Source organism: Phoenix dactylifera, chromosome 14 (genome assembly GCF_051530095.1).
Source record: "Phoenix dactylifera cultivar Ajwa chromosome 14, Ajwa_hap1_PhDact_Kaust_v1.1, whole genome shotgun sequence".
Lineage (NCBI taxonomy): Eukaryota > Viridiplantae > Streptophyta > Magnoliopsida > Arecales > Arecaceae > Phoenix > Phoenix dactylifera.
This window is the reverse complement of record NC_143203.1, coordinates 21,788,139-21,815,244: the sequence shown is the minus strand read 5'-3', so window position 1 is coordinate 21,815,244 and position 27,106 is coordinate 21,788,139. Positions and strand designations below refer to the sequence as shown.

The window sequence follows — 27,106 nt, the reverse complement described above, 5'->3', positions numbered from 1 at the left end:
AAAATTCTATTGTAAAGATGAAATGAATAAAAGAACCATAGCAGTAGGTATGTCATGATATCTCTTTTGTTTACCTAGTCTATTTTGGTAGGAAAATTCCACTTAGTTATTAATTTTGTAAGAAAATATAGCCTGTTTCGTTTATAGAATGATATATATTAATAGATTCTTGGATAAATTTACCCACAAGTGTCCATACGATAGGATTGATACATATTTTTCAAACATCCAGTACACACTTATTAAAAATCTTGTATATATGAGTATATATATACATACATATACATACATACATACATACATACATACATACATACATACATATATTGATTTATAATTTCACAATGCAATCTCCAAATATAAAATATTCTATAAAAAAAATCTAATATTCTCTTCTAAAATCCAGTCGTATAATACCGAGCCCGTTTTTCCCCAATATTTCTCGGGCGGAAAACGAACAAACTGTAACTCGTAGCCCTCAAGAACTGGACACGATCAGATCTCAACTCTCTCTCTCTCTCTCTCTCCCGTTCTCAGTGTAAAAATAGTACAAAAATTCTCCAGAAACCCCCCCAAACCCTAATCTCATTCGCGATATGAATCCCAAGCAAACGTCACCGGAGACCGATCGCAAGGCCGCGGCGGCAGCGGCGGCGGCGGCAGCCGCGCAGGCGATCCAGCCTTCCTCCCCACGCTTCTTCTTCTCGGCCGCCGCGGCAGCGAGCCCGGGCTCGCACCGCCGGATCGCGATAGCCGTCGACCTGAGCGACGAGAGCGCCTACGCCGTACGGTGGGCGGTGCAGAACTACCTCCGTCCCGGCGACGCCGTGATCCTCCTGCACGTCCGCACCACCAGCGTCCTCTACGGCGCCGACTGGGGCTCGATCGACCTCTCGGTCTCCCCCTCCGCGCCGGCCGCCGCCGAAGGTCCCGACTCCGAGGAGTCGCAGCAGAAGCTGGAGAACGACCTCGACGCCTTCACGACCACCAAGGCTCAGGACCTGGCGCAGCCCCTCGTAGATGCTCAGATCCCCTTCAAGATCCACATCGTCAAGGACCACGACATGAAGGAGAGGCTCTGCCTCGAGGTGGAGAGGCTCGGTCTCAGCGCCGTCATCATGGGGAGCAGGGGTTTCGGTGCCTCGAGGAGGAGCAGCAAGAGCCGGCTCGGGAGTGTCAGTGACTACTGTGTCCACCATTGCGTGTGCCCTGTGGTCGTGGTACGTTACCCCGACGATGGGACTGGTGCGGGATCACGGACCAGGAGATCATCAGCGGACGGTGGTGATGGGGCGGTGGGGAAGGATTCGGAGCTGCAACCAGTGCCGGAGGAGGAGAATGAGCGCCCTGGTGCCTCTGAAGGTAAAAATGGTGAATTGATCATATTTGTATCTTTCAAATTTCCATTTTTTTGTTTTTTTTTTATCCTGAGCTTTGAAAGGTCAAATTTGGAGGCTGTCAATGGTTTAAGATAAGTTCGAAGTCATTTGCATATATTTACACGAATTCTGATGTCTTGGAGTTGTGGTTCTCAAGAGGAGTTTTAGCTTTAGAATTTTGGGGGTTGGTTGTAATTTTGTTTTAATGTCTGATGGAGATACTCTTTTTGACTTGTGAGTCGTTAATTATGGTATCGGTGCTGCTCTGTTCAGTGCTACTGTCGGTGAATTTATTACTTATCCAAACTATTATTGATCGTCTTTATGTATCCTTTTTACAAGTCATTCTTATTAAGGCTTACCATAAGGACCATGGCATTAGGATTCATTATGTGTATGTATGTTAGATGCAATGAATCTTGACTTAGCTGGAAGCATGAATTCGGTTCAACATGACTGTTTTCATAACTTGCTGGGTAGAATATTGGTAAACTAAGTCTGCAGAACAGTTTTTCATTTTTATGAATAATTTGTTTCCTTGCATAAAAGGTAACTTTGTTTTAAAAAATAAGTCTTGTGTGGGGGAATTGGGATCTTCTTAGTAGTTTCTAACTATGGTTTTCTTCAAAATGAAGTGGTGTGGGGCATTGGGATCAAATTTAAAATTTTTCGTTTTGAGGTTTTTTTAATCTACAGATATAGTTAGGTCAGGAGGTAGGTGGGATGAGTTTATTTACTTCACTTTTTTGTTTTCATACCTTACTGTTTCCAATTTTAGAAATTTTATCAAGATAGGGGGGGTTGAGAACTATTGCTTTCATACCTCACCTATCTAACTTTTAAAATTTTACCCTCTTATGAGTGGAGAGATTTACCTTATTGGTTGCAATTTAAACTCATGTAACTATGAAGTATGGATACAGATACGTGATACGGGTACAACACGAAACAGAACATCAACATGATAAATCTTGAAAAGTAGGTATGATATGGTGATGATTTTCAACAAGATATATATGTTTTTCATATATGCAACAAAACATATATAAAGCATGGTTGATTATCAAGATAATATAGTCGTACTTTAGCATTAACATCCACAAACTCTAGTGTTTACTCATCATTCAAATCAGTAGATCATAATCTATATTGTATACAATAATATCAACATCACAAACTCCAAAATTAACTGTTCATTTTTAAAAGCTAGATATGCATCAAAAGATGAAACAAAATAGAGCTCTTTCTCATTTCTAGAGGTATTAGGGAAGTATCGCGGGTGTATATGGGAAATATCCAAAGTGATTTTTAGATGATAAATATCGTAGAAGTGTGCAATAAGTATTGCTACTCAATATGGAAATAGCATGCCATTTGAAGCAAAGTTTGAAATATGGCACCAGGTCCTATGCCAGTTTTCAGTCGGAATTGTATGGTATAGTATGGTACCATTACTATTGGTATTGATTGAAACTATTAGTATCAACAAGAATAAAAGGAACAAGCATATATTGCTCTTGATATGTGTGTAGTATCAATTGTCGATGCGGACCGGTATGGTTAGTACATAATAGTTCATGTGAGAACTAGTGTCCAACAATTGCACTAATCTTGTTTTGTTATTAGAACGGTTTGCTGCCGGTGCTATCATATTGAACTGGCGGTGTTTGCACCCATATCATGTGTTTGAGTAACACTGCCTTTAAGCTTTGGAACAATATTTTGTAGAGACAAGTGCTTACAAATACCTTATTGTGGGAATTATGTATGGGGACTCTTTGATTTATTCTGTTTTGCAGAAACAAAAAAATGGATGAAACACAACCTAAAATAGTGTGAACTAAGAAAAGGGAAACATTTTTTGATTGCTTTTTATATACATTAGTTTGGAGGACAGATGAAATTTTTGAAAATGGCAGTCATGGAATTCCCAAGGTTTAAGGAGTCATCTTGTTTTAAAGGGTGAGTTGGTGATTTGACATTCTAGTGCCAGGTGAAATTTGTGAAACTGGCATCCATGAAATGCTCAACGTCCCAAAGGTCATCATGCCTCTAGCATGAGTTGCTGATTTAACACTCTATTACTACTGAGGGATTACTGAAAATATTGCTTTTTACAAAATCTTAATGTTTTTGTTGCAGTTTGATTTTTGAATTAACCTCTTGCCATATATCTTAATATTGGAACATACCCAAGCAAACTGAAAAAATGGTGCGGTGGAGGGGACTGAGGTTTTTTGGTTCACTATTTGCAGAATGATTTATATGCTTGACATGGATTATGTGACAAATTGGGGGCACTTTGAACTTTTTGTTCATGATTTTCTTTTTCTAGACTGTGAGTATCATAAAAGGTTATTTGATGGTCTCTTGAAGTTGTATTTATAATCTTCTTACATTTACAGAGTTGAAACTTGAAGTGGAAGTTGTCCATTACATCGGAAGAGTTGAAATATGAAGTGGAAATTATTCATTACATTGCAACCATATGTTATATACATCTCTTGTTGTGAGATTATTGTGCTTGATTAACTCATGTCTAGGCACTATACATGATTACCTAGTCTTGTTTACTAATGTTTCTGTTTATTTATTGTTTTATCTTTTTCTTTCTAAAATCAATTCTTCGCAAAAAATTTCTTAGAAATGCAAATAAGGGTTAGGCTCCAATTAAATTGTTGCACAAGATGTAATATAGATTTGCTAGTTTTATTAAACAGAATGATAAATTATAATACATCTAATAGAATTAAATCTTGTATGGATTGCGTGGAGAGGTGCTTTTAGTGTGTTATGTTATCGATGCATTCTCGTTAACTCAAGGAAATATCTAAGAAACTAGATACAAGGCTCGATATATATTTTTTAAGAAAATTACAGGAGGAGGTTATGAGAATTTGAAATGGATGTGCATAAACCTAAGATTCATAGAGCAAGGGATCAGTATTCTGGAGAAGTTTTTGAGGGCTATAGGTCAAAGCTTTGGAGAATCAAAAAGCTAAAATTTTAAGCAGGCTTTGTTAGGGAGAGGTGCTTGAGTCTATGTGCAAAGATCTATAAGGTGGAAACATCAGCTGGCATGGATATAACTTGTAATGAAAGATATAAAAAATTGAGTGATCGCACCAAAGATAGTCCTTTACAGAATTGATTAGCAAGTATCGGTTCCTAGATGTGATGCTGAAGTGCTTAGACCTTCTTGATATCTATGGCATCATTAGGTGAATATATGCATTACGGGACTAGTGATAATTTAAGTGCTCTGCCATCATTTTTAAAAGTTATCACCATATTATTGGAATTGCATTCGATTATTCTCAATTAATTCATGGAAATCATTTTTCTGGATTCTCAAGCATCTCTCTCTCTCTATTTTTTCCCTTTGCTAGATGCTTGAAGAGTATGCATCCTGTGGCATGGTCCTTATAATTCCAGGTAAAAAATCTTGAGCTTTTATGTAAATTACTTTATGCAACAGCTTTGCTATTTCACTGCATTGATAAATTGTGCTACACTTTTTAAGTTTTCTTGTATAGTTTTCAGTAGTTCCAATTACATTGCTAGCTACTAATTTCTCCTGCTTAGTATGATCATTTAGGACATCCGAAGTTCATGTTGAGAGTTTTTAGTTATTGAACTAATTATTTGTCGTCGATATTTATCTTGGCTGTCTCTCCCATTTCATTTTGGCATAAGATTACCCTTATAATTGGCTTCCTATCTTTTCTGAGCAATGACAGGTGGACTTCCAATTAGTATTATTTCCTTTGGAAAACAAGAAATAGAAGAAGCAAGAGCTTAGTCAGCTGTAATCTGCTTGATCTTGACAGATGACTTCATACTATTTGTGGTAGGGCAGGCCCCACCACAGCAATAAGCTTTTAAATTGGGGTTTTCATTCATGTGATGCTTAGCAATTACGAAAGTAAAAACCGAAAACAAATTAGCCAACAGAAACCCCATTCTTAAGAAGGGAAAACACCAGCCTTAGATGATCAAAGTACATAAACCATCTGGCCATGAGAAATGGAAACAAAGACTGCCAAAACATGTAAGAGCTTGTGGAGATAATCCTAAAGAGTTAACTTCTTTCCCACACACCCATTGTCCTATGTCCACCATTGTTGGTCTGTATTAAGCCCATGAATTAGAGAAATTAAATTAAGGAAATAACTATTGCTCTTGCGTAGCGAAGTCCCAAATTATGATGCCATAATTCCAGTGAAACTGTTTCTTCCAAACAATAATTGAAAACATTAACGAATTAAATATCAAATATACGCATATGCAGTAGTTGCCATCATAATTATCAACTCCATTTACAGTAATGCCTTTGTTTGTAATTTTAAGGGCCAATTTACCCAAATAATCTTTTCTTTTTTTTTTTTGCTTATGCACCCTTTTCGATTTTGTTAAATGGTATCCTGTATTCTAGAATCAATTCTTTGCTGAAATATTTTTCCTCATAATAGCAGGCCTTTGGATAAAATATTCAGATGCAGGTAAAATAAGCATAAAGCACGTCAAAAGACTTAATAGAATTAAGTTCACAAGGACTGCTTTACCACCCATTGACAAAGAATTGATTCTTTTATTTCGGTTTAAAACTTTATAGTGTGGAGCTCAATTTCTTCTGCTCAACTTTCATAAGTTCAAGGGTCAGAAAAAACTAAGAAACATATTTGGAGATTTATCCGCACTTTGTTCAAATCCTTGAAGACATACGCTGAAGAGATTTTGAATTTATTAATATTTAGATGCAAGGAGTTCAAAGTTGTGGATGATTAACTTAAATGCTTTCGGTTGCTGCATCTCTACTTTACAAAAACTAAACTGTACCTGTGGCAAGATGGCTCCGTTTCACCTTGAAGTCCCGAGCTCTTCTATAAGAAATAACCTTCTTATCAATCATATCCAGCTATGTTTTTAGAGAAAAGGAATTCATCTCATTTCTGAAAAATATACTTAGTAAGTCTTCCTTTGTCCTTTTTCTCAAATAACTTGTGCATTCAAGAAACAATATTTGATAATGAACAAGAGTAAAGAAACCCAAAGGCACCCCCTCTATCCTACATCTAGGACTTTTTCCAAGCTTCTGAGGAGATTCATGATCACAGCCCAACCTCTCTTTTCACTTGTCCTGAAGCAAGGTTTGAAAAAGAAATCATATTCATACCACGGTATAATACTCCCATACCTAAGTGTATTGTGGGTGTCCCATATCATAATATTCCAAAACTTCATGAACCATGAGCAGATTTGGCTGTATACTGTGGTGTATATTGTACCAGGGCATGACCACTACTCCCCTGTACCATGGTTTTTCAAACATTGTCTAAAGGAAGAACCCTACCAAACTTTTGACTAGTTTGGCAAATTCCTCGTTCCAAGAATAGAGGGAAGGAGATTATATATCTTTGAATTACCACTGAAGCATCATCGGACTCATTAAGAATTGATTCACTCTCTTTGACTTGCTTCTTTAATCTCAACCTTCGTGATCTTAGTGACAACTTTAAATATCTCTTTTTCTTTCGATCTGTTAAGTATTGGAGTGCCCACCTTTTGGATGCATGGGGTGGCCTCCCGGCTTTCCACATGGGAAAAGAAGCTACTGAAATTCTATGACCAGCTTCACAGAGGCTCCTCCGATTTAGGGGCGTTGGGCGTGGTGTAAAAAAGTCAAGAGAAACTCTTAGGTTCAATTACCCAATTCAAAGGGAGCATGTGAACCTTAAATGAGACCTACCCTCCTGATGAGAATATGTGTTCGGTAATGTGGCATCTATAACAAACATCCTATACTAGTAAGACAATCTACTTCTGCCTTGTCTGTGCACTTGTAAAGTTATGCAATCACAATCACCTAAGCTATTTGGGATTTGAAATATATTTCTGAACCTGCCTTCAATCAACTACTAGAGCAACTGATGTAGACCAGTCCTCCAAAGGTCGATCTTCGATACTTTTACAGTCTGTATTTTCATATCAGATCTGAAAACATTTGGATGCCTGCACCATGGGAATGTGATGACACTGTAGAGGCAAAGAACAAGCCTCGGGCTGAAGGAATCTGGCCAAAAGTTGAAAGAAAAGGAATAAAGTGGAAGAAGAACGAAAATCATGGAATTTTTATAAATCTTTGCGATACTAGACTGATGTGACCTCCAATTGGAATTAGAGATTCAGTAGGTAGAGAACAGTGTTTGGGGTGAGGGGAGAGGAAAAACTGCAGAGATTTGTGGAGAATAGAGAGTAGATAAGCGGAATCAAGAAGAAGAATAGAAAGAGGATAGGGAAAGAAGGCCTGCGGCCACTTCTTCTCAAAAAGAAAAAAACAATCAAGTACACCACCTCTTTCCAGCTGCATACATATCTATCTTAATAATTTCAACCAGCCAACTTTCTTCTTCCAGTAGGAGTCTTCTAAAATGAAATAAACATGACCAAAACAACTGCTAAAACCCCTAATTGGTAACTCACCAGCTGTCCTACTATTTAACAGCAAATAGAAGTGCTAAACAAGAATGGAGACTATGTGAAATACTGAGTAAAGGACGCAAACTGACCCCAGTACTGTTTATGGCGTTGTAGCATGCACAGCACTGGTGAACAGAAACTAGGGTACTGTCGGGCTTATTTTGGCTTGTTAGCTGCACCAGCAACATCCTAGGATTGCTTACTATAAATTCCTTCTGATGTCATTGCATGCCTGCCCCCTTCGACTTTTTTCTTTGCTCTAGAAATCAAAATGCCCACTGTCAGGTTGCTTTGGCTGTCATGTTATCTTACTGTCATTGTTTAAGATGTTTGCTGTTTCAGCCTTAACATTAGAGGACCAGAAGCAGAAAATGTTTGAGAATTTCAACTGGAATATCTACATCAATTTTTTGGTTAAGTTATTTTAGTCATCAAAATGCAATTTCAACCTGCTGAATGAGATCTCTGTCTTCCCTGTATGGGTTCTAGCACATTTTAATCCACCTTCTGTTTAAATTATGAGTCAAAGTGGGGCTTGAGGTCACATTTGGGACTGGACAATTATTACTTCTGGATACTTCAGTTTTCATCTTCTCAAAACCAGAACAACTTGAAATCAGATATGAAACCCTAAGGAATTCAAAGACCTGGAGTGGATGAGGTTTCATCACAAACTTGTAAAACATTGTTTCTTCCAAGAAGCTTGTGTTCTTAGTCTTTAAATTAATTTTAGCGGTAACATAACATTCGTCCATTTGGGCGACAGAGCCACTGTCTATCTCTTCTGAAAATGGACTGGAATAAATCTCTTTTATGGAGGCACCAAACTTAAGTGATGACAGCAATTGAGAAATACCATTCAAAGTTGAAAAGGGTTAGATAAAATAAAACCTGAAACTTAATGATTAACCACTCCCAGTACCATCCCCGTCTTTGCATGAATTCTGACAAGATATCCAGTTCATTGGTCACCCAGCAGTTGTAGAGAGTGGCATGCTCTGTATGAGTACTGTGATCTGACATAGAGGTTATTTATTGAAAAAAGTCAATTTAATTATATTGATCTCCGTGATGAATCTAAAGCATTTTTAGATGTTTGTGAAGACCTTTCTTTTATTGTAGATGTAAGATTCCCGCCTCTCCCCCTTTTTTCTTCCGAAAAAAATGTAGTTTTCGTGATATAGGCTCATTACTTTAGGATATATTTGGTTTCTTGGACAACGTATTGGAAAAATGAAGTTTTGGAAATTCGAGTTTCCAGCCATTTGGATTATGGGAAAATTAAAACAATATAGAAAACCGTTTTCCAAATTGAGCTAGATTTCTCTTTTTCCTTAGAAAATCTTTTCCTTTTCCAAAGTTTCCTGGACAACAAAACATACCCTTAGAGAATGGAGACAGAGAAATAACTGTTTTCCAGCCATTTGGATTATGGGAAAATTAGGGTTTTCCAAATTTAGCTAGGCTTTTCTTTTTCCTTCAAAAATCTTTTCCTTTTCCAAGGTTTCCTGGACAGCAAAACATACCCTTAGAGAATAAAGACAGGAAAATAACTGTGAAAATCCATCCTTACACGACTTAATCTCTGACACTATATCCATCTTTCAGTTTGGCTCCAATTTTGAGCATTATAGTGACCAAAGTTGATAAAGTTGACAGACCAAAAGCTGAGAATAAATATGAAAGTGAGTCCTTGCATGCCTAAAATGGATGTGTGTTCTAATTATTTGAGAGGGTATTGATTCATTTACCAAAGATTGTATCCTATAATCTCTATGGCATGTGTAAGAATTCCCAACTTCAGAAAATTGATTACTTCAGATTTCTTTTGTGCTTTAGGGTCCTTACCAAGATCCATCCATTTTTAGTTCTGATTCCTTTGTTTCAGTTCCATAAAACCTAACAGAGGTGGCAAGCATGCCATTTGTGACCATCCATTTCAAGCTCTGGTTTCTACATCTCAATTCCATTAAAAAAAAAGAGGCGGCAAGCCTGGTGTATCTTGTAACCGAATCATAGATATCATGCAAATCATTCCTTATTCTTGTAGATCTTTTTGTTTCTGATAATTCATCATATGAAGCATAACTGCCTGCCCGGTATCAACATGCATGTGTTTAATTTTGTGCCTGCGGTTGCGGAAGGTTTGCTTATTTTCTCGTGTTCAATGAAGTTTCCTGGTAAATCAAAATATCTCCTACTTGGGATTTTCAATATTCCCTTTGACCTTCACTTTTGGACCTTTGATTCCCTTCGACCCGTTGATCTGAAATTTTATGCAGAGGAGGATGCAAACATTCATCTTTCTCCATATGAGTGTTCTCTTTTATTGTCCTGCTTGACCACTTTAGTTCTTGTTATTTAACGACCGAGGCTGCCCTTGATCATATTGACGACATGATATAATATGCTCGCCCATGAGGGTCTTGAAGAAAAAAGAACGGAATGTAGATCTCTTGCCCTTCGTCTCATGGTGTACCCACTTTCCCCCTTCCAATCTTATTCCCAGAAGAAGCCCCTCTTCCTCACCCGCCGACCAATGAAGGAGCTCTGGTACAAACATTTTCTAAAGCTCTCTGTTCGTATGATACTCTCTCACTTGCTTATTACTTCATGTTAACCTATATGATTTGGTTCTTTATCTGTATTGCAGCCATGAAGTGTGAGGAATCTTTTATTATTATTGTTATTCTTATTATTGAACTTGAGTATATATTATTTGTACCAAGCACCTATTTTCTTTTTGATATTAAAGCTAATGCTAGATGTTGGATATCATTTTTCTCAGAAGGTAAAAATGATCAACCGCCGTGGCAGTAGGAAGCTGGTTGAAGCTTTTTGTAGTTGGGATTCTCTATGTAATAATGGTATTCTGACTCCTCCCTCTTTGGTTCTCAACGCCCTCTCATAAACTGAATGATTGTTGAGCATATTTTATCCTGAGTTTCTTGGATTCTGGCAGTTCAAGTTTTTTTTTTTTTTTTTTTTTTTCCGCTAAAGCAGTTCCAGGTTTTTCATTGCTTCCCTTTGGAGTAATTTATGCTGTTCTAGTTGTTCCATTGTTTGCTGGACTCCCATCTGGCCACCATGACTGCTTCTCAGAGACTGCTCTCTCATCTCACACAAATGCTAATATAATAACATCTACGCATTCTAAAATAACAATGAAAAAGTAAGTGCGAACCAAGAACTGCTTACAATAATCAAGTAGTTAAACTAAACAAGTAATGCATCAAAAGTCTTGTTTTATATTAGGAGAGGGTTTAACTCCACCATAGATAGGTTCATTTTCGAACCTTCATAGGCACGTTGAGCCTGTGAATGCCAGTGCGGTTTGCAGGCCCCATGGCTCATGGACTTCGGGTCCTGATTAAACCAGTTAATAAGATCATGTGGCTTCCGTTGAAGGCACTTGCTGATGTCCCTAGAACTGCACATTAGCACAATCCGTCTTACATGGTCATGCATGGGCTCATCTACAGTTTTACCATCACAAATTCAAGTCTAGTAATATTCGGTATCTCCAACTCGCGTGCGGTAATTACCAAAAGGTTGCATCAAAGAGCTGTGTAAAGATGACCTCGGCTCATATTGAGCCCATGGACGTTGCTCCTAAGAGACTGCATTATGCAAGATATAGCATCAGACATGCATCTTACCAACCAAATCGTGATATATTACACGCTTTTAAGCACACTAGAGATGGCAAATTTGACACATTTGGTCGTGGAAATGATATTATCACAAATGCGTCCGCTGGGGTTTCGGTGCCAGTGGTTGGTATAATTATTTAAATACTGGTTATTGTAACATAACGAGTCTCCAGTGGCTGTTTAAAGCGGTGTGGGTGTGCGTGTTCTTTTTTTTTTTTTTTTTTGTAAGACAGGGGGACCATAGCTGACGAGTACACATGCATCTAATAAAATCAAAAAACAAAATAGCTCGGAGTGCCAGGAATAACTCCCTATCACCAGCTCATAAGGTACTACTGAAGTGACTGGTTACATAAGCAGTTACCCAATCCACAGTTCTATTAACTTTACGGAACACATGCTTGGCCTAAATGCCCCTCCATCTCTCACCAAGGTGTGGGCTCTTTTTGCTGGATGATGCTTTGGAGAGAGAGTACAACAATCAAAATTGGAAAGTACAGCACTAAATACGCATGGGGATTGCAAAGTTATGCAAGAGTATGCATTCACAACTTGGATAAAAATGGGCGTCAATCTATGACCCCGTCCACCAACTCGGCATGAGCTTGACCCTAAATGGATTCATGTTATAAATGAGCCAACTTTAGTAACCTGTTTTTAAATTAGGTATTACAACAAATGCATCTAAGACCAATTTTAACTAACAAGGATGTAGGTTAAAGATCTGGCCCCTTGGGATTAGGGTGGCAGTGCATGACCTGAGCCGGCAACTTTGACCGAAAATCCGACCCAAGATGATCAAGTTTAGATCATGAAAAGCGGAATTAAATTTTGATATCATAAAAAAACATTTTCCCATAAGGTTGTCGGAGACATGCATATGAAAAAGAGAAAAATCTAGAAAGGTACAAAATTAACACAATTTTTGATCTCTTGAAATGATAAAAGTAGGAAAATATGGAAGAATAAGATACAGACAGTTGTAATTTAAATTATGTTCTCAAAGACTAATCAAGAAAGAAATATCAAGTATCCGCAGCTTCCAGTACGTCACCTGTTTTACCTTTTTACTTCACCACAATAAAAATATTTAAATTAAAATACAAATTAAGGAAAAGGGGAAAAAAATGCAATTAACCTCCTGTATTTAAGCAATCATATAAGAACGAAATTGAGCAGAAATATACATATATTAGCAAGAAATATATACAGATTAAAAGAAAATATGGATTTCTTAGGCTCTGTTTGGGGGAGCTTTTGGAGGGCCAAAAGCACTTTCTGCCATTCAAAAGTCCTTTTGTGCTTATTTTCGTTTAAGTATATTCGATTTTTAACGACCACGGCGCCACCTGGTTTTCTCCATGCTCCTCCTCCTCCTCCTCCTCTAATTCCTCTTCCTCCTCTATTCCCTCTTCTTCTTCCTCCTCATCTTCTCCATATCCGCCACCACCTTTTCCTCCTTCCTCCTCTTCTCCACCGCCGCCTTCATGGCCACCTCCCAGCACAGCCTCGCATGGTCCGACTCGCATTACATCAAAGCCACCCTCTCGCATAGCTTGCATCCTTTCATTTCTCTCTGTTCCCTCCCCTGTCTCTTCTCCTCCTCCTCCTCCAATCCTTGGAACAGAAAAAAGATGGGCGTCGAAACCTTGTATTTGGTAGAATTCTCACCGATTTTTTTTTCCCCGAGAGGTTGGTTCTGAAAAATATGATGCATGAGAAAATAGTTATGGTATGTTTGATTGACTATAAAAAATGGTATATGTTAGAGCGGCTTATGTTTGGTTGAGCATTTATTTTTTAAATTATGTAAAATATTTATTATATTTTTAATAAAAAGAAAAACTATAGATTTTGATGGCTTAAAAGTAATTTAAAAAAAAATTGTAATTTCTAACCTGTGGAAAAAAAAAGATTTTTCATGTTCTCATAAAATATGAGAATGTTATTTTTATGAAAATACTATTCTTTCATTTCTCTTATTTTAAAATTTTAACCAAACAAAAAAAATTTCTTTATTTTTTTGTTGACCATATTTTTTTTCTTTTTCTTTCATGAACTAAACGAATCCTGAAACATGAATCCTGCCCCGAAGACACGTCTTTTACGATATTTCTTAAATATCATATATTTTTAAAAGTACAGTTTGGTTCTACCGCACATCTATGGATAACTATTTTTATGATATTTGCCACCATATGATATTTGCAGGACCAGTCATTTTTCAATCCTTAGCTGCAAGGAAGCTGGATAGAAGCATCCAGTTTTTCTACCGCACATCTTTCCTGTCAGTATCATATTAAATCATAATAACTGTCAAGAGTATATTTTAATCAAGCTCTCAAACTTTATTATTGTCCACAAATACCAACCCAACAATGACAGATAATGACAGACCGATATTATCGAACTTCAGATTCCTGACATTTGAATCTCCTTTTGGGTCCATATTTGTAGGAACATATTTAAAAGAAGTACTATCTTGACCACTCGAAAGTCAATGGTTCTTTCGTGTGACTTTCTCTAGCCTTCCGTTTTTCAAGTCTAATGCACACGCATTGTTTGATAGCAACATTCTGAATTGAATCAAGATTGTTAGGGATTATATTGCATTTAGGATCATATGGGTGAGGATTGAGTGGCCATTTCATGTAGTATGGTGCACCATTAACCAGAATACAAAGCTTGTTATCATAGCAACTTCAGACTCTCTTTGGAAACATCATGTCTCTCTGTACATATCTGTTGGTGAAGCATATCAGGAAACAAATAGGTAAACCAAACAATCTCTCTCTTGCAGTATCTATCTTGAAGCCTCTATGCTTAGCATTCAATAGAATTGATTTTGGGTACAGATGCAGTCCTTGATGTTCTGTTTTTCCTTTTGTACTGACAGTAACTAGAAAAAAGAGATTGAATCGAACACTTCTTTTCTTTTTGTTTTTATTTTTTGGTGGATTGATAAGCATCTATACTCTGTGAATTGTGAACAAAATACAGCATGCCATTTTCATTCTATAGATTGACCCCTTCATATGGACAATTTAGTTTTGCTGTAGAAATTTATTTAAGCCTCTCCTTCATTTTTGATTGTTTGTTTATCATGTTTGCCATCTGGTTTCAGCACGGTATATAAAATGCGGTAAAATAAGTTTAGATAACGTGCACAAGACCTTTAGTGGGAGAATATTCAGTAACCAGTGATCTTCTAAGAATCGGTGTCAATATTTGCTTTTCTTGAAAATTAACCGCAATCTATAGATTTGATTCGATGGCTACGATCTCGAGCCTGGAGTTCTTGCAAACTGGTTATATGAGAAAGGTCTAAAGATGGAATTCTGCTTTTTTATTGTATAAAGGGTAGTATATTAATCGAATTACTCGAAGACTGAAATTTGTAGATTTTAGATGTTCCTAGTATTATCTTAGTGCAAGATATTGTTATAAAAGAATTATTTTTGAATTTTGTCAGCAGCGAGGAGAAAACAAGAACACAATGACACTGTTTCGCCTGCATTGGAAACAAGAAATCCTTCGCCATATGCGAGTGAGCTTGCAATTGTCATGGAGGATGGAAGTGGCCTAGACTCGCCATTATTTGATTTTAACAGGGTAATAACAGCAACGAGCAACTTTAGCCAGGAAAGTAAGCTCGGAGAGGGAGGATTTGGTCCAGTTTACAAGGTACTTTTTATTTCTTTAAACCAATTTGAATTGAACTTGATCAGTTTCAAAAGCCTATGATGCTGTTACCAGGGAAAGCTTCCCGGTGGTCAAGCAATAGCAGTGAAGAGACTATCCAAGAGCTCTGGGCAGGGCTTAAAGGAATTCAAGAATGAGGTGGAACTGATATCCAAGCTCCAACACAGGAACCTAGTTAGGCTTCTGGGTTGCTGCATTCATGGAGAAGAGAAGCTTTTGATCTATGAGTTCATGCCCAACAAGAGCTTGGATGCCTTTCTCTTTGGTTAGATTGCTCATCACAAACATTTCCTGTTACTCTGAAAAATATCATACACAATGTAAAACATATACATAATGGTCGACATAGGCTTACTGAAATGTGCATATTCAATGGAAATTCAAGCTATTTGTTTGAGGCAAGCTTGCTTTGGATCTGTCTATATTTATGCACAAGCTTGTTTTATTAATTACCTTATTATGTTCTTTTCTATTTCATTTTTCTCCTGGCCCAACAGATAGGGATGGAGAGGGTGTAACATGTTTTAAACTGTTTAGCCAGTCTAAATTACTCTGGCAAATGGTAGTTTCCTTCATTGAGAATAACATTCTCATCTGTAAGGAATTATACTCTTTTGTTTTTGTTAAAAAAAATGTTTCTCTTTATCTTCTGGAAGCCTCTTATATTGTTCCAAATTTTGCAACAACATTCTTAGTTTATATAAGCTAGCTTATATAAGTCCATTAATGTAATGATAATATGTTCCTATGATTTTTTTGGTCAGATGCAACCAAGAGATGTCTATTGGACTGGAAAAGCCGCTACAACATTATCGAAGGGATTGCTCGGGGGCTGCTATACCTTCACAGAGATTCTAGATTGAGGATTATTCACCGAGATCTGAAAGCGAGCAATATTCTACTGGATGAACAATTTAATCCCAGAATATCTGACTTTGGCATGGCACGGATTTTTGGTAGAGATCAAAGTTTAGAAAGGACGGATAGAGTTGTTGGAACAATGTAAGTTATTAGATCAATAAAACTTTCAGTTTGTTTGGTATGCTTAAGAGCATGTGCATATCATGCTCATATGTTCTCTTTTTTGAGGAAATCATGCTCGTAAGTTTTCATGCACACGTTTGTTTTTCAACTCTAGAAAAGAAGTGCTTTCTAGTTTATATAAGTTTGCGAGAAATGTATATCTTACATTCCACAAAATGCAAGAGAAGATTTCATATGAATATGCTGATACTTGGTTTCAATTCCATATTGCAAAACAAATCATGTTTTTTTGTGCTTCCTTTCCTTTTTCGAAGAATAATGGTAAAATAAGGGGAATGCCGCCATTCTTGGTTGAACTCGGGGCCTCCCGGAGAGTTGTGCTAACCAGCTGAGACAGGTTGGGTGGCAACAAATAGTGCAAGTTGTTCACACAGTTCCTATAAGATGCCACTCTAGATTTTCTGAACTTTTGATGACAAAGCAGTAATACAAATGCCAAGAATGCAATTTATCAATTTGGTTAGGTTTACTTTTTATGAATTTTAGGTTCAATTTCTAGGTGCTTAAACCATATGCTCTGAACAATGAAATGCAGTGGCTACATGTCCCCTGAGTATGCCATGGAAGGGCAGATTTCTGAGAAATCCGATGTCTTCAGCTTTGGTGTTTTGCTTTTAGAAGTTGTGAGTGGCAAGAGGAACAACTATTTTGTCGATGAGAAAGGTCTGAACCTCTTGGGATATGTAAGTATATATTCAAGTTAGTTCTCTTTATGTGCAGTGATCTTTGCTTTCTGTAAGTGAATTATTTGACACACATCCTCACCTAAGGAAAACAAGAGCACAAAAGGAATCCCTCCCTGGCCTGCTTTTTCTCTCTCTTCTTTTTTACTTTCTTTTTGAGAAGCAGGTGCCACAATCAGCTTATCTAAGTTCCATTTATGAATTTTTATGCAAAATTTTATAGGAGTATTTTGATTGAATCAGGCATGGACACTGTGGAAGGAAAACAGAATCCTAGAGTTGATCGATCCATCATTAGGTGACTCATGGTCTTGCTCAGAAGTGCTCAAAATCATTCAAGTGGGGCTCTTATGCGTGCAAGAATTCCCAGCAGACAGGCCATCCATGTCTTTGGTAGTGTCGATGCTTACCAGTGACACAAATGTTCCAGTCCCAAAACAGGTTGCCTTCTTTGGGAGATGTCACTCAGATTCGATTTCATCGATGGAAAGCAAGCAGACAGGCTCTGCAAATGATCTCACTATCTCCAAATTACAGCGCAGATAATGTGTGAGCATGACATAAGTCCACCAGCTTCTTGTTATATTATTGCAGACATGGTGCAATCAAAGTTCAGCAACAGCGGACACATTTGGATTGAGATAGATGCTTGCTGCAATGGTGTTTTCTCTGGCATGGGAAGAATGCAGATAAGAGCCATCTGAAGAATAAAATTTACGACCATTATCTTCTCCACCTTTGTTAATATTTGGCAGATCTTGAATGTGGTCCAATGATATGCTATCCTCTACTTTGTACTGGTCTCAAGCTGCTATTCAAGATTAAGAACTGCATGTTTTGTTGCGATATGACTCGATACAAAGTTGCATTAGCACCAGAGAATCTAGCACTTGCAATATTTCTTGCAGTAGATGGTTTGTCGATATAACTCATTTCCATGCACTTGATGGCAGAATTCAACACATTTTTGGGCCTACCAAGTCAATGTATTAAACAATATCATCAGACATGTTTAGGCGACCTTCCATTACTGACCAAATAGTTAAGCAGGCAAATCTTGTAGAAGAATGCCTTTCTTTTGCCACAATGTGCATGTATAGACTCCATTGTTATAGTTCACCATGACTGCATGTTCAACAGAGTTTTCATGAATCTAATGCATGAAACTTCTTGCCATGCGGAATCTCCGGGCATTCACCCATCCGCCGCTTCTCCGATTAGAAGCCAGAATGGTTTCCTTCTCCCAACTTCAATGACTCATGAAAAGAAAAGGGTACTACTACAAGGGATGATTGCTGCACTAGACCTTTTCTACGTAGCAATAGAAAAAGTTGATAACCCTGAGAAGAAGACAACCACAAACGAGTGTTAGGTCAGAGAGAAGGTAAATAGCAAGCCATAAATATATATCCACCTTCAGTCATAGAAACTTCAGCATGCCTTCAAATCAAAATAAACAAACAAAAAAACATATAAAATAAATAAAAATAGTAGTGAGTCTTCCCCACGTGTTCCTTTGTGAAAGCATGCATCCCATGTTGTTCCCCAACTTAAGACTTCTTCAAACATGCCGGCTACCGTGTCCAACCTCATCTAATTGACCCTAGCTTACCTGCTCCATTTTCCTATGAGTAAAACAAAAGAAGGTGACACTTCGGCAAACTAGAATATAAGACAATTCATGGTCAACGACTAGAAATATCCACACACATTTCTTATAGAATGAACATCAGTCGCTCGTGATCAATAGATTTCCCATGGCAAAAATATTTTTCCCAGTTTATATTCCTCTTGTAAGAATAAATCTGGATTTGTAGCATACTTCTTTTAACTCCAGGTGAAAGATTCCATATCGGCTAGACTCGTTTCAGAGCTTGGACATGTGGGGTGGGTGTCTTCAAATCCTACAGACGCATTTTGGATGGAAAACAAAACCACTAAGGAGTCTGAGCGGCGCGTGTGCAAGCGTGCGAGCTCCGAAATCGGATAATATCTGGCAGAAAGCCCCGTATTCTCTCCTCATGTGGCCCCCATATGGGCACTGGGTGCCTCACACGTCCTGCACAGACAGAGGTGTGACATTTGGTATCAGAGCTGAGGACGGCTCTAGTCCGAGGGTGAGTGAATGAAAGATCCCACATCGGCTAGACTCGTCTCAGAGCTTGGACATACGAGGCGAGTGTCTCCAAATCCTGCAGACGCGTTTTGGGTCGAAAACAAAATCGAAGAGGGGTTTGAGCGGCGCGTGCGGTCCCTGAAACCGGATAATATCTGGCAGGAGAGCCCCATGCTCCTCCCTCATATGGCCCCCACGTGGGCCTCACGTGCCCGTGCAAGCGGGGCGCGACACTAGGCGTCAAACCTGGGCCTTTGAATGTTCATCAAATCTATCCTCTGAAGCTCTGGAAGAACAGAGTAAACTGCATGCTCTTCTTGCTGAATTGCATCCAGACTTAGGCTTGGATAATTTGTTTTGAAAATTGGAAGGCTCTGATAAGTTCTCCTGCAGCTCCTTATACCAGTTTCTAAACACCAGGGGTGTTAAATGGAAGCTGGCCACCACTCTTTGTAAAATTAACACGCTATCAAAGGTCAACAGTTTTCCTCGGGCTTGCCCTCATGCACAAATTTAATACTCTATGAGACCTTCTGCAAAGAAAACTGGGCAAATTTGTTGGAGATTGCTTCCTTTTTGGCCATTCTGAAACTGTAGAGCACCTCTTTAGTTCCTGTGCTTTCACCTCTCAAATTTGGAATTGTTTCTACTCCATTGTAGTTGTGCCCACTCCTGAAAAATATTGCCCACCTGCTCGCTGACCCTAGAACCAGGCATTTCCCTATAGCTGCTGTTCTTATGTTGATGGTTGTGATCTTATGGTGCTGCTGGAAGGAGAGAAATTAGAGGATATTCCTCAACAAATCCTCCTCAGTCTGTTGCCATCAAAGGAACTCAGATTTGGGACGAATGGTCTCTTCTATGCAGTCTCAAAGACATGCCTGGGGTGGCCAAAATTTGGCCTAAGATTCTCAATAAAATCTGGGTGGCCTTTTTTTGGGCCTCCCTTATCATCAACAAACAAACAAAAAAAAGGGCCCGAGATCAAGCAGGTCCATCTGTTCTTCAACTCTCTGGTGCCGATTACTCTTCTTTTTTTTTTTTTTAATTCTTATCCAGTGGTATGGAAATTACTTGGACCGAAATGCTTGGTCTGATCTCTCCTAACTACTTCTGTTCCTGTTTCCTTTAGAAGTCTGGAGCTTTAGCTGTATTAACTTCAACTTGAAGCCGTGGTAGTTTTTCCATGTAAATTCTTATGCCATATACTTATCTTTCATTTTGGTTCTGTCAAATTCCACCTAGCAAGGAATGCAGGTGCTGTTGAACCTCATGTTACATCGGCATACAATGTAATGAATCCATTTTTGTTACATCCAAGTAAAATAAATGAACACCTATGTCTAAAGATCAAATGACTTTCTATCGACCTGCCAACGCAGTAACAGATAAACTGTTTACAGTACATTCTTCCCTCCTGTCTGCAGGCATATAAGCTGCATCTGGTGTTCTTCCAACGGAGAAAATTGGTCGTTTAGGAGCTTGGAGGGATATCGATTCATTACTCAGCATGCATACAACATCTGACATGGTTGGTCTATCTGCAGCAATGCCTTGCACACACAGAAGAGCCACTTGAATGTATCTCGAGAACTCTTCTGAATGACAAGCATCATGCAACAGTGGGTCCATTAACTCCAAGATGTTCTTTTCGATCCATAATTCCCAGGCCTGCAAGTGACCAGTTTGTCAAAATCCCATGAAATCAAAAGAGTGCTCATGAAACAGAAAAAAAAAAAAGAACAATGATAATTAAAGTTTTAATTTCTCACATATCCAAGAAGGTTCGGAGATTTGTCTTGACAACGAAAACTGGTGATCTTCCTGCCACTAAGAATCTCTAATAGTAGAACACCGAAGCTGAAAACATCGGATTTCTCTGAGAAAAGGCCCTCCATTGCATACTCAGGAGACATGTAACCGCTGAATTCAATAATTCATCGATTCCTTTAAGTAAACAATCCAAGCATCATGTTTTATGCATGAGTATAATTATGGAAGAAGCAATTACTTACTATGTGCCCACCACCCTTTTAGTGTTGGCTTGGGATTCATTCCTTCCAAAAATCCTAGCCATGCCAAAGTCTGATATCTTGGGGTTCATTTCACTATCCAAAAGTATGTTGCTGGCTTTCAGATCTCTATGAATAACTCTAACTCTAGAGTACTTGTGAAGATAAAGAAGCCCCTGGGCGATCCCTTCAATGATGTGGAAACGCTTAGTCCAGTCTAATTCTGCTTTCTTGGTTGGATCTGCAAGTACCATGTACATGAGAAAAAAATGATCGACGTGCAATACTTTTTCATCTGCATGCAAAGAAGAAAAGCCAACATCAAAGTAGGACAGATCCATTTTGACTAACCAAAGATGTAGGAGTCCAAGCTCTTGTTTGGCATGTATTCGTAGATCAGTAACTTCTCTTCTCCTTCAATGCAGTAGCCAAGAAGTCTAACAAGATTTCTGTGCTGGAGATTGGCAATAAGAGCAATCTCATTTTTGAATTCCACCAGTCCTTGTCCTGAGCTTCTCGAAAGCCTTTTCACTGCTAGTTCATGTCCCTCCAGCATGCCCTGATAAAGTTCATAAATTGCCCCATTACTTCCTTTGATGTTATTCTCACTTCTGTACAATACAATTGCATGCTTTTTTAGACTTTCAGACAGAGAAGCATGATGATGTTTGATGGCAAACCCAATTTTTTTGATGTTTTAATCAAGTCAAACTTATCAAGCAAAACAGACTGTTTGGCTCATGACTACTTCTAGTGTAGCAAACTTTACAACTCACTAGTATGGTTTGGATGAAGGGATTCTAATAAGCTAGAGGATAAGACTTTTTATTTAGTGCTGAGAAAGATGCCCACATTTTCCGCATTAACAATATCACAACAGAGTTTCAGAAAAAAAAAGGGTTATATTTTAGGCCCTGGCAACTTGTATCCATCATTGATCGAGTTAAGTACTTTATAGAAAATGGAAAATTATCTTCTATCCAATTGGGAAATAACAATAGTTTCTTCAACCCGCTCAGCTTAAATCTCTTAAAAAATAAACAAATAAAATAATTATAAGAGTAAGATTCTAGATCCTCTTTGGTTTCATTATTTTAATGCAGAAAAACTGTTGTAATTCCTCTACGGTTCTAATAAGGTCCGGTTCATGAAGATTTAATTTATGCATGCGAAACTTCCTGCACTGTTTTGTTTCCTTTTTGACCTCTTTAGATAAAATAAGTATCAATTTGGAAAGCTAAATGTGATTCAGGCACAGTAGATCAACATCAGTCATCCACCTAAAAACAAATCACAAGGTATACCTCATGTTTCCATTGCAAAGCATTGAAAATTAAGAGGTAAGAATAGTACCTTGTAGACAGGCCCAAAGCCACCCTCTCCAAGTTTATTAGAAGCAGAGAAATTATTTGTTGCAGCTGCTATGGTAGGAAAACTGAACAATGTACAGTCAGGAGCTTTCTGGCCGCCTCCATCCTTTAGTGCTTCGCTGGCTTTATAAGCCACCGCTCCATTAGTACCTGTCTCCAGTAGTCGAAGTTCGTGGCTTGATGCGTTCTTGGCTGCTGATTGGAACAGAGCAAAGAAATTATTACTTTAGTAATTGGATACATGAGTGATCATAACTATGTACACAATCATACAATCATAGATTAATTACCTTTCAAATAGAGCCTTCTCCTACGCAAGTAACATAAGAAAACACCCAATAAGAGCATCACCGCTGCAACTGTCGGTACTACTATTATCCAAAGCTCTCTCTTGCTTCCTTTATCTGAATTACAGTAATTTGGGAGGGACAGGCAAGTTTTAGAAATTACAAACAGAATTTGATGGGTACTTTAGATCAAAAATTAATAAAGAAAGAAAAAAAAAAGCGAAAAAGAAAAGAGATCTGATTAAACCAAAAAAAAAAATACAAACAGAAGAAGCAATCATATGAAATGTGCACAGAATTACCAATCAGAGAATCTGACCTGCAGCATGGTTGAGCTCTGAAGCCGCCAAACGAACATAGAGGTCTTGAGCACCATCATAGTGATCTTGGAGACCCAGAAGGTCTCCAAACCACAGCAGACAACCAGTTCCATTCCCATGCGCTGAAGCATAAGCTGTACAAGTGCAGTTCAGTAAACACTTTGCCTTGCAGTCGTCGATGTCCATGCTCAAAACTCCAGTATCTGAGAAGAAAATCGGCAGTTTAATCCTCTTCATCTCTGTGAATCCATTTCCATTTCCACATTCCAGCTTCTCTCGTCTCACGCATCCTCCAGACCAGTCCCCAGAATTCCAGGCAACGTGAGAAGTAGGCTCAAACCCATATGGACAACTGCATGCCGGGGTGGTATAATTGTTGCAGAGACCATTAACCCCGCAGCTGGTGGGGATCTCACAGGAATAATTCGTAGGTCCAGCCCAGAATTGTACCCACTCTTGTGATGTCTCCACCCAAGCTAGCTGCCCGATCTTCCCTGAAACATCCATGACAGTTCTTACTGGTTTAGAACTGTCATTCAGAGAATAAGAGTAGGAGCTGCCATTCCAGTTTGGCGAGTAGCTGAAACCGATGTAGTAATCTCTGGTCATTTCAGGGATTGAGCTGAAGTTCATCCCATTCCACACCCCACTTTTCCAGTAGACATCACGTCTTCTCCAGATGATGAACTGCCGCGTCCCGTTGGGATCGATCCCGACGGAGAAATCACCTTCGGCTGGGTCTTCTGAGCTTCTCCACGACGTGAGAATCCGGTTCTCCTTTCCGACCAGTCCCATTTTCATGCCGGGAATCAGCGTGTCGGTAGGATGGTCGAAGCTCTGCCACAAGACTCGTCCTTCTCGTCCGCCACTCCATTCCTTTAGGACAAGATTGCCTGCGTCCGTCAGTGCAGCAACTGTGAGGTTGGTTCTTCCGGAGTTGGATGCTATTGTGATCGATCTCCCGATCCCATCCAAAATGATCAAGTTGCCTTCCCCGTCGATAGTGAGGTATCCAGAGGCGTCGAACACCGGCGATTCCCGGTTGGCAACCCACACCACAGTCTTCGTTGAGAGCTTGTAATACCATATCCCAACATAGCGATTTCTTGAGCTGCCTGGGCTGAAGAATCCTAGTTCGAAGGTCTGGCTGGCAGAAACTAGTTTCCCTCCATCTTTAATTGATTGGCCTGGAAATAGAGTGTCTGCTGAATGAGAAAATTTAGCGGTGAGGAGAATCAGGAAAGCAAAAACTAAAAAGCCATGGATGCTTCTTGTATCACCCATGATGGCTCCTTTGATGCTTCGGCTCTTTGCAAACTGGGAAATCGCGTAATTTGAAGGCATTTGAATGCAGCTATCAAGGTCCGTGAACTTTTACGGGGTCATTAATTTGACTTATTCCGGATATCAAGGTCTCTCATGTTTCTGTGGCATATTACTAAGTTTTCTGAAACTCAAAAGCAAACACATATTTGGGATTAATTCGGTCATAGAGGTTGCATGCCCGAGCTTTCTTATGATCGCTAATTTTTGAGTCCAACTGGAAACCGATGCCTTTTTTAGTCGAGTGCACAAGTAGAAGACTAAACAAAGACTTGGGCGACGTAATTATTGGTTGGTTGGTTGAGGTAGAGAAGTCTGAACTTGGAAGCTACGGAGTCTCCTCATGGTTTACAATTAAATCGGAGGATACTTTCAATGGATACAATTAATAATCCTATAAAAAAAAGATAGAAAGTTCAGTATACATGGATGTTCGTTAATTCTTAAGAATTTGGTATCACCACACATTTCCTACAAAAGAAGTCCCTTCAACCCAAAGCCAGCAGCTGAAACGCGTTCTCTGTGGCTTTAGAAAAATTGCCAACACAAACATCACAAACACCTTAATTTATAGGGTTGAGGGAACCACCTCTGAAAAAAAAACTTAAAAAAAAAACACTCAAGTTGACGTTAAGAATTAACAAGTGCTGCTTGAAATGATCAATACTTGAAATGCAGCAACCAACCTGAACTCAGGTAACTCTCAAGTGCCTCAGGGGTGTTTTCTCAATTCAGGAAGCCAATCCAACCCAACCCACCTGCCTGTGAAATTTGTGGCCAAGAAGGTAAGGATCGTCCAATCAAATTAATGTCCTGCTTGCGACCTCCTAAGGTGTAGCTTTCATGGCTTCCCTCATGTCCAGCGTGCCAAAGACTTCTTAAACCAGAGCAAGTCAGCCTTTCACACTAGATTTTTTATGATCTTCGTTGTTGCAAATTGACTAATATATATGATTTGCCCTTCTGTAGAAAGATTAATGCTAGACAAGACCATAACAAAAAAATGAAGAAACAAAATTTGGAATTGGCATACTCGTTGAAGAAGCATCGAGCGAAGGCAGTGGTCTACCTTATTTTTGGCTCAAAGAAGGGTCCTAAGTATAAGATAAATTTTGTTGTGGAACAAGTCTCTAAAGGTGGGTGTTACTATTAATATCTCTTTGCATCATGATATTTCATGTTCTTTTCTTTTTCTTTTTTTTTGATACATCGGCTGCTTACACTAATTTCTCATGAGTACTGCCATGAGAGTCTAAAAAAAGGATACACTCTAGAGGTGGAGGGACAGATACATGACGTGTCCAGAGAATCTCTCCGAAGTGGTGAGCAGTACAGAAGGTGACCCAATCCGCAACTCTGTTCGCCTCCCGGTAGACATGTACAATCTGTAAGGCATCACACTCCCCCAATAGAAGCGGATGATTTATCTCTCACGTCCCCTCCTGTAGAATCTGCTCCATAATCTTCACTAAGTCTCTCTCTAGGATGATGCTCCTCGTCTCTAGCGCCCGCTTGGCATATGAGATTCCCTCCCACGCTGCTCTGAATTCCATGTCAGAAAATTTAAGCAGATAATTCTCTAAGTATAAATTTAAGCAGCACCTTGAGGAAAATTTCATGCATGGGACATTTCATCTTTTTCCCTTGGTGAGCATTTTGGATATCTCAGAAATCCAAAAAAACACTGCCATCCTGAAACTTTAAAGTCACAAAAAACTAATCAACTTAGCATTACAAACTCTATAGGTCAGCATCTCAAAGTAATTTGCAAGGTGAAAATGTAATTATTGGGCCCAGACGGGCCAACCTGGATCGTAGTCGGTGGCCCATCTGGAGGTCCAACAGTGGGAGCTTCGGGAAGGAAGTTGTTGAGGCGGTTATAACCGCTCAATAGTGGCCGTTCTCCCTCCCCCTACCTTCCGATGAGGCTATAAATGCCATGGCTCCTCTGGGAGATTCCATCGACCATCCTTCACTGCCTCTTACCCTCTTTCTCCTGCTACAAGGAATTGGATTGAGAGCGGCGGCGCCGGAGGAGGAGGCACCCCAGCTCGACATCGTCTCTCACAGCCTCTTCCCGGAGCTAGGTGAATCTTCTGATCACTCTATCCTTTCCATCTCATATTCCGACCTGTCCAGATAAATGATTAGAACAAAAAGAAAATTAGAGAAATAAAAAAAAAAAAAAATGGGCGTCGGCCGGGGCGGCCGCGAACAGCGTCGGCCACAGGTCACGGTGGCCACAGACCGTCGGCCACGAGCACCACTTGCAGCTGCGGGCGCGGCCGCAAGGGCGGCCGGTGCCACTGACCGGCCGGAGAGCGCCACCGGCTGTGGGTCGGGCCTCTTCGGGTCCGATCTCCCCTCCACGGGAGAAGAAAGAAGGGGAGGAAGAAAAAGAAGAAGAGAGGAAGAAGAAGAAAAATAAAATAAAATAGAAATACTTACCGGTGGTCGATCCGCGGGCGCCGACCTCCGCCGCGGGTCGTCGGCCGTGGGATGCGGGACGCCGATGCGGCCACGGGCACGACCGCAGGCACAGCTGCGGGCGCGACCGTGGGCGCCGCAGGCCGGGCGCCGGACGCCGTCGGCCGTTGCTCGTCCCTCCCGAGCCTCCTTGCCTCGTGGGAGGAGAGGACAAGAAGAGGGGGAGGAGATCGCGGTGGAAATGGAAGAAGAAAGGGAGAAGCTTCGGAAAGGAAGATTCGGGAAGAGTGGAGAAGAAAGAAAAGAAAAA

At 39.4% G+C, this 27,106-nt stretch overlaps 3 protein-coding genes and 1 long non-coding RNA gene across 10 annotated transcripts; 2 read left to right on the top strand and 2 right to left on the bottom strand.

Annotated features, from left to right (window-relative positions):
* The first annotated feature begins 371 nt into the window (after positions 1 to 371).
* LOC103709881 (universal stress protein PHOS34-like) lies at positions 372 to 10,918 on the top strand. The gene is made up of 3 exons (XM_008795405.6): positions 372 to 1,362; positions 4,769 to 4,814; positions 10,648 to 10,918. Exons 1-2 carry the CDS (start codon positions 597 to 599, stop codon positions 4,774 to 4,776), a joined length of 774 nt encoding a protein of 257 aa, XP_008793627.3. The 5' UTR covers positions 372 to 596; the 3' UTR covers positions 4,777 to 4,814; positions 10,648 to 10,918.
* A 3,118-nt stretch (positions 10,919 to 14,036) lies between these two features.
* LOC103709880 (cysteine-rich receptor-like protein kinase 10) lies at positions 14,037 to 17,818 on the top strand. Of its 3 annotated transcripts, XM_026805736.4 has the most exons (7): positions 14,037 to 14,285; positions 14,985 to 15,196; positions 15,269 to 15,479; positions 15,979 to 16,216; positions 16,794 to 16,941; positions 17,185 to 17,382; positions 17,479 to 17,818. In XM_026805736.4, exons 1-7 carry the CDS (start codon positions 14,237 to 14,239, stop codon positions 17,485 to 17,487), a joined length of 1,065 nt encoding a protein of 354 aa, XP_026661537.4. In that variant the 5' UTR covers positions 14,037 to 14,236; the 3' UTR covers positions 17,488 to 17,818. The 3 variants fall into 3 exon arrangements, with proteins under 3 accessions (XP_026661537.4, XP_026661536.4, XP_017698977.4); XM_026805735.4 differs by having other exon boundaries at positions 14,038 to 14,285; positions 17,185 to 17,818; XM_017843488.5 differs by having other exon boundaries at positions 14,041 to 14,285; positions 14,988 to 15,196; positions 17,185 to 17,818.
* Positions 17,819 to 20,236: 2,418 nt separating this feature from the next.
* On the bottom strand, positions 20,237 to 25,000 carry LOC103709929 (G-type lectin S-receptor-like serine/threonine-protein kinase At4g27290). 2 transcript variants are annotated; one of them, XM_088710619.2, is made up of 7 exons: positions 23,046 to 25,000; positions 22,730 to 22,843; positions 22,423 to 22,634; positions 21,421 to 21,628; positions 21,073 to 21,310; positions 20,830 to 20,980; positions 20,237 to 20,728 (listed from the first exon to the last, which is right to left on the bottom strand). In XM_088710619.2, the coding sequence occupies exons 1-7, from the start codon at positions 24,388 to 24,390 to the stop codon at positions 20,420 to 20,422; spliced, it is 2,577 nt and encodes an 858-aa protein (XP_088566745.2). In that variant the 5' UTR covers positions 24,391 to 25,000; the 3' UTR covers positions 20,237 to 20,419. The 2 variants fall into 2 exon arrangements, with proteins under 2 accessions (XP_088566745.2, XP_017698973.5); XM_017843484.5 differs by having other exon boundaries at positions 22,423 to 22,631.
* Positions 25,001 to 25,616: 616 nt separating this feature from the next.
* On the bottom strand, positions 25,617 to 27,052 carry LOC148700115 (uncharacterized). 4 transcript variants are annotated; one of them, XR_016398285.1, is made up of 4 exons: positions 26,818 to 27,052; positions 26,177 to 26,500; positions 25,972 to 26,067; positions 25,617 to 25,911 (listed from the first exon to the last, which is right to left on the bottom strand). It is a non-coding gene; the product is annotated as an uncharacterized LOC148700115 (long non-coding RNA). The 4 variants fall into 4 exon arrangements; XR_016398284.1 differs by having other exon boundaries at positions 25,617 to 25,906; XR_016398283.1 differs by lacking the exon at positions 25,617 to 25,911 and having other exon boundaries at positions 25,932 to 26,061; positions 26,818 to 27,049.
* Positions 27,053 to 27,106: the final 54 nt, after the last annotated feature.

Bases quoted from the DNA above. Each gene is read 5' to 3' on its own strand.
- LOC103709881 (XM_008795405.6), top strand. From the start codon at position 597: ATGAATCCCAAGCAAACGTCACCGGAGACCGATCGCAAGGCCGCGGCG.
- LOC103709880 (XM_026805735.4), top strand. From the start codon at position 14,237: ATGTCTCTCTGTACATATCTGTTGGTGAAGCATATCAGGAAACAAATA. The intron at 15,480-15,978 runs GTTAGATTGCTC...TTTTTTGGTCAG, and splicing joins CTTGGATGCCTTTCTCTTTG to ATGCAACCAAGAGATGTCTA. The intron at 16,217-16,793 runs GTAAGTTATTAG...AATGAAATGCAG, and splicing joins GATAGAGTTGTTGGAACAAT to TGGCTACATGTCCCCTGAGT.
- LOC103709929 (XM_088710619.2), bottom strand. From the start codon at position 24,390: ATGCCTTCAAATTACGCGATTTCCCAGTTTGCAAAGAGCCGAAGCATC. The intron at 20,981-21,072 runs GTAAGTAATTGC...TATTGAATTCAG, and splicing joins AAAAGGGTGGTGGGCACATA to CGGTTACATGTCTCCTGAGT. The intron at 20,729-20,829 runs GTGAGAAATTAA...GGTCACTTGCAG, and splicing joins CTCCGAACCTTCTTGGATAT to GCCTGGGAATTATGGATCGA.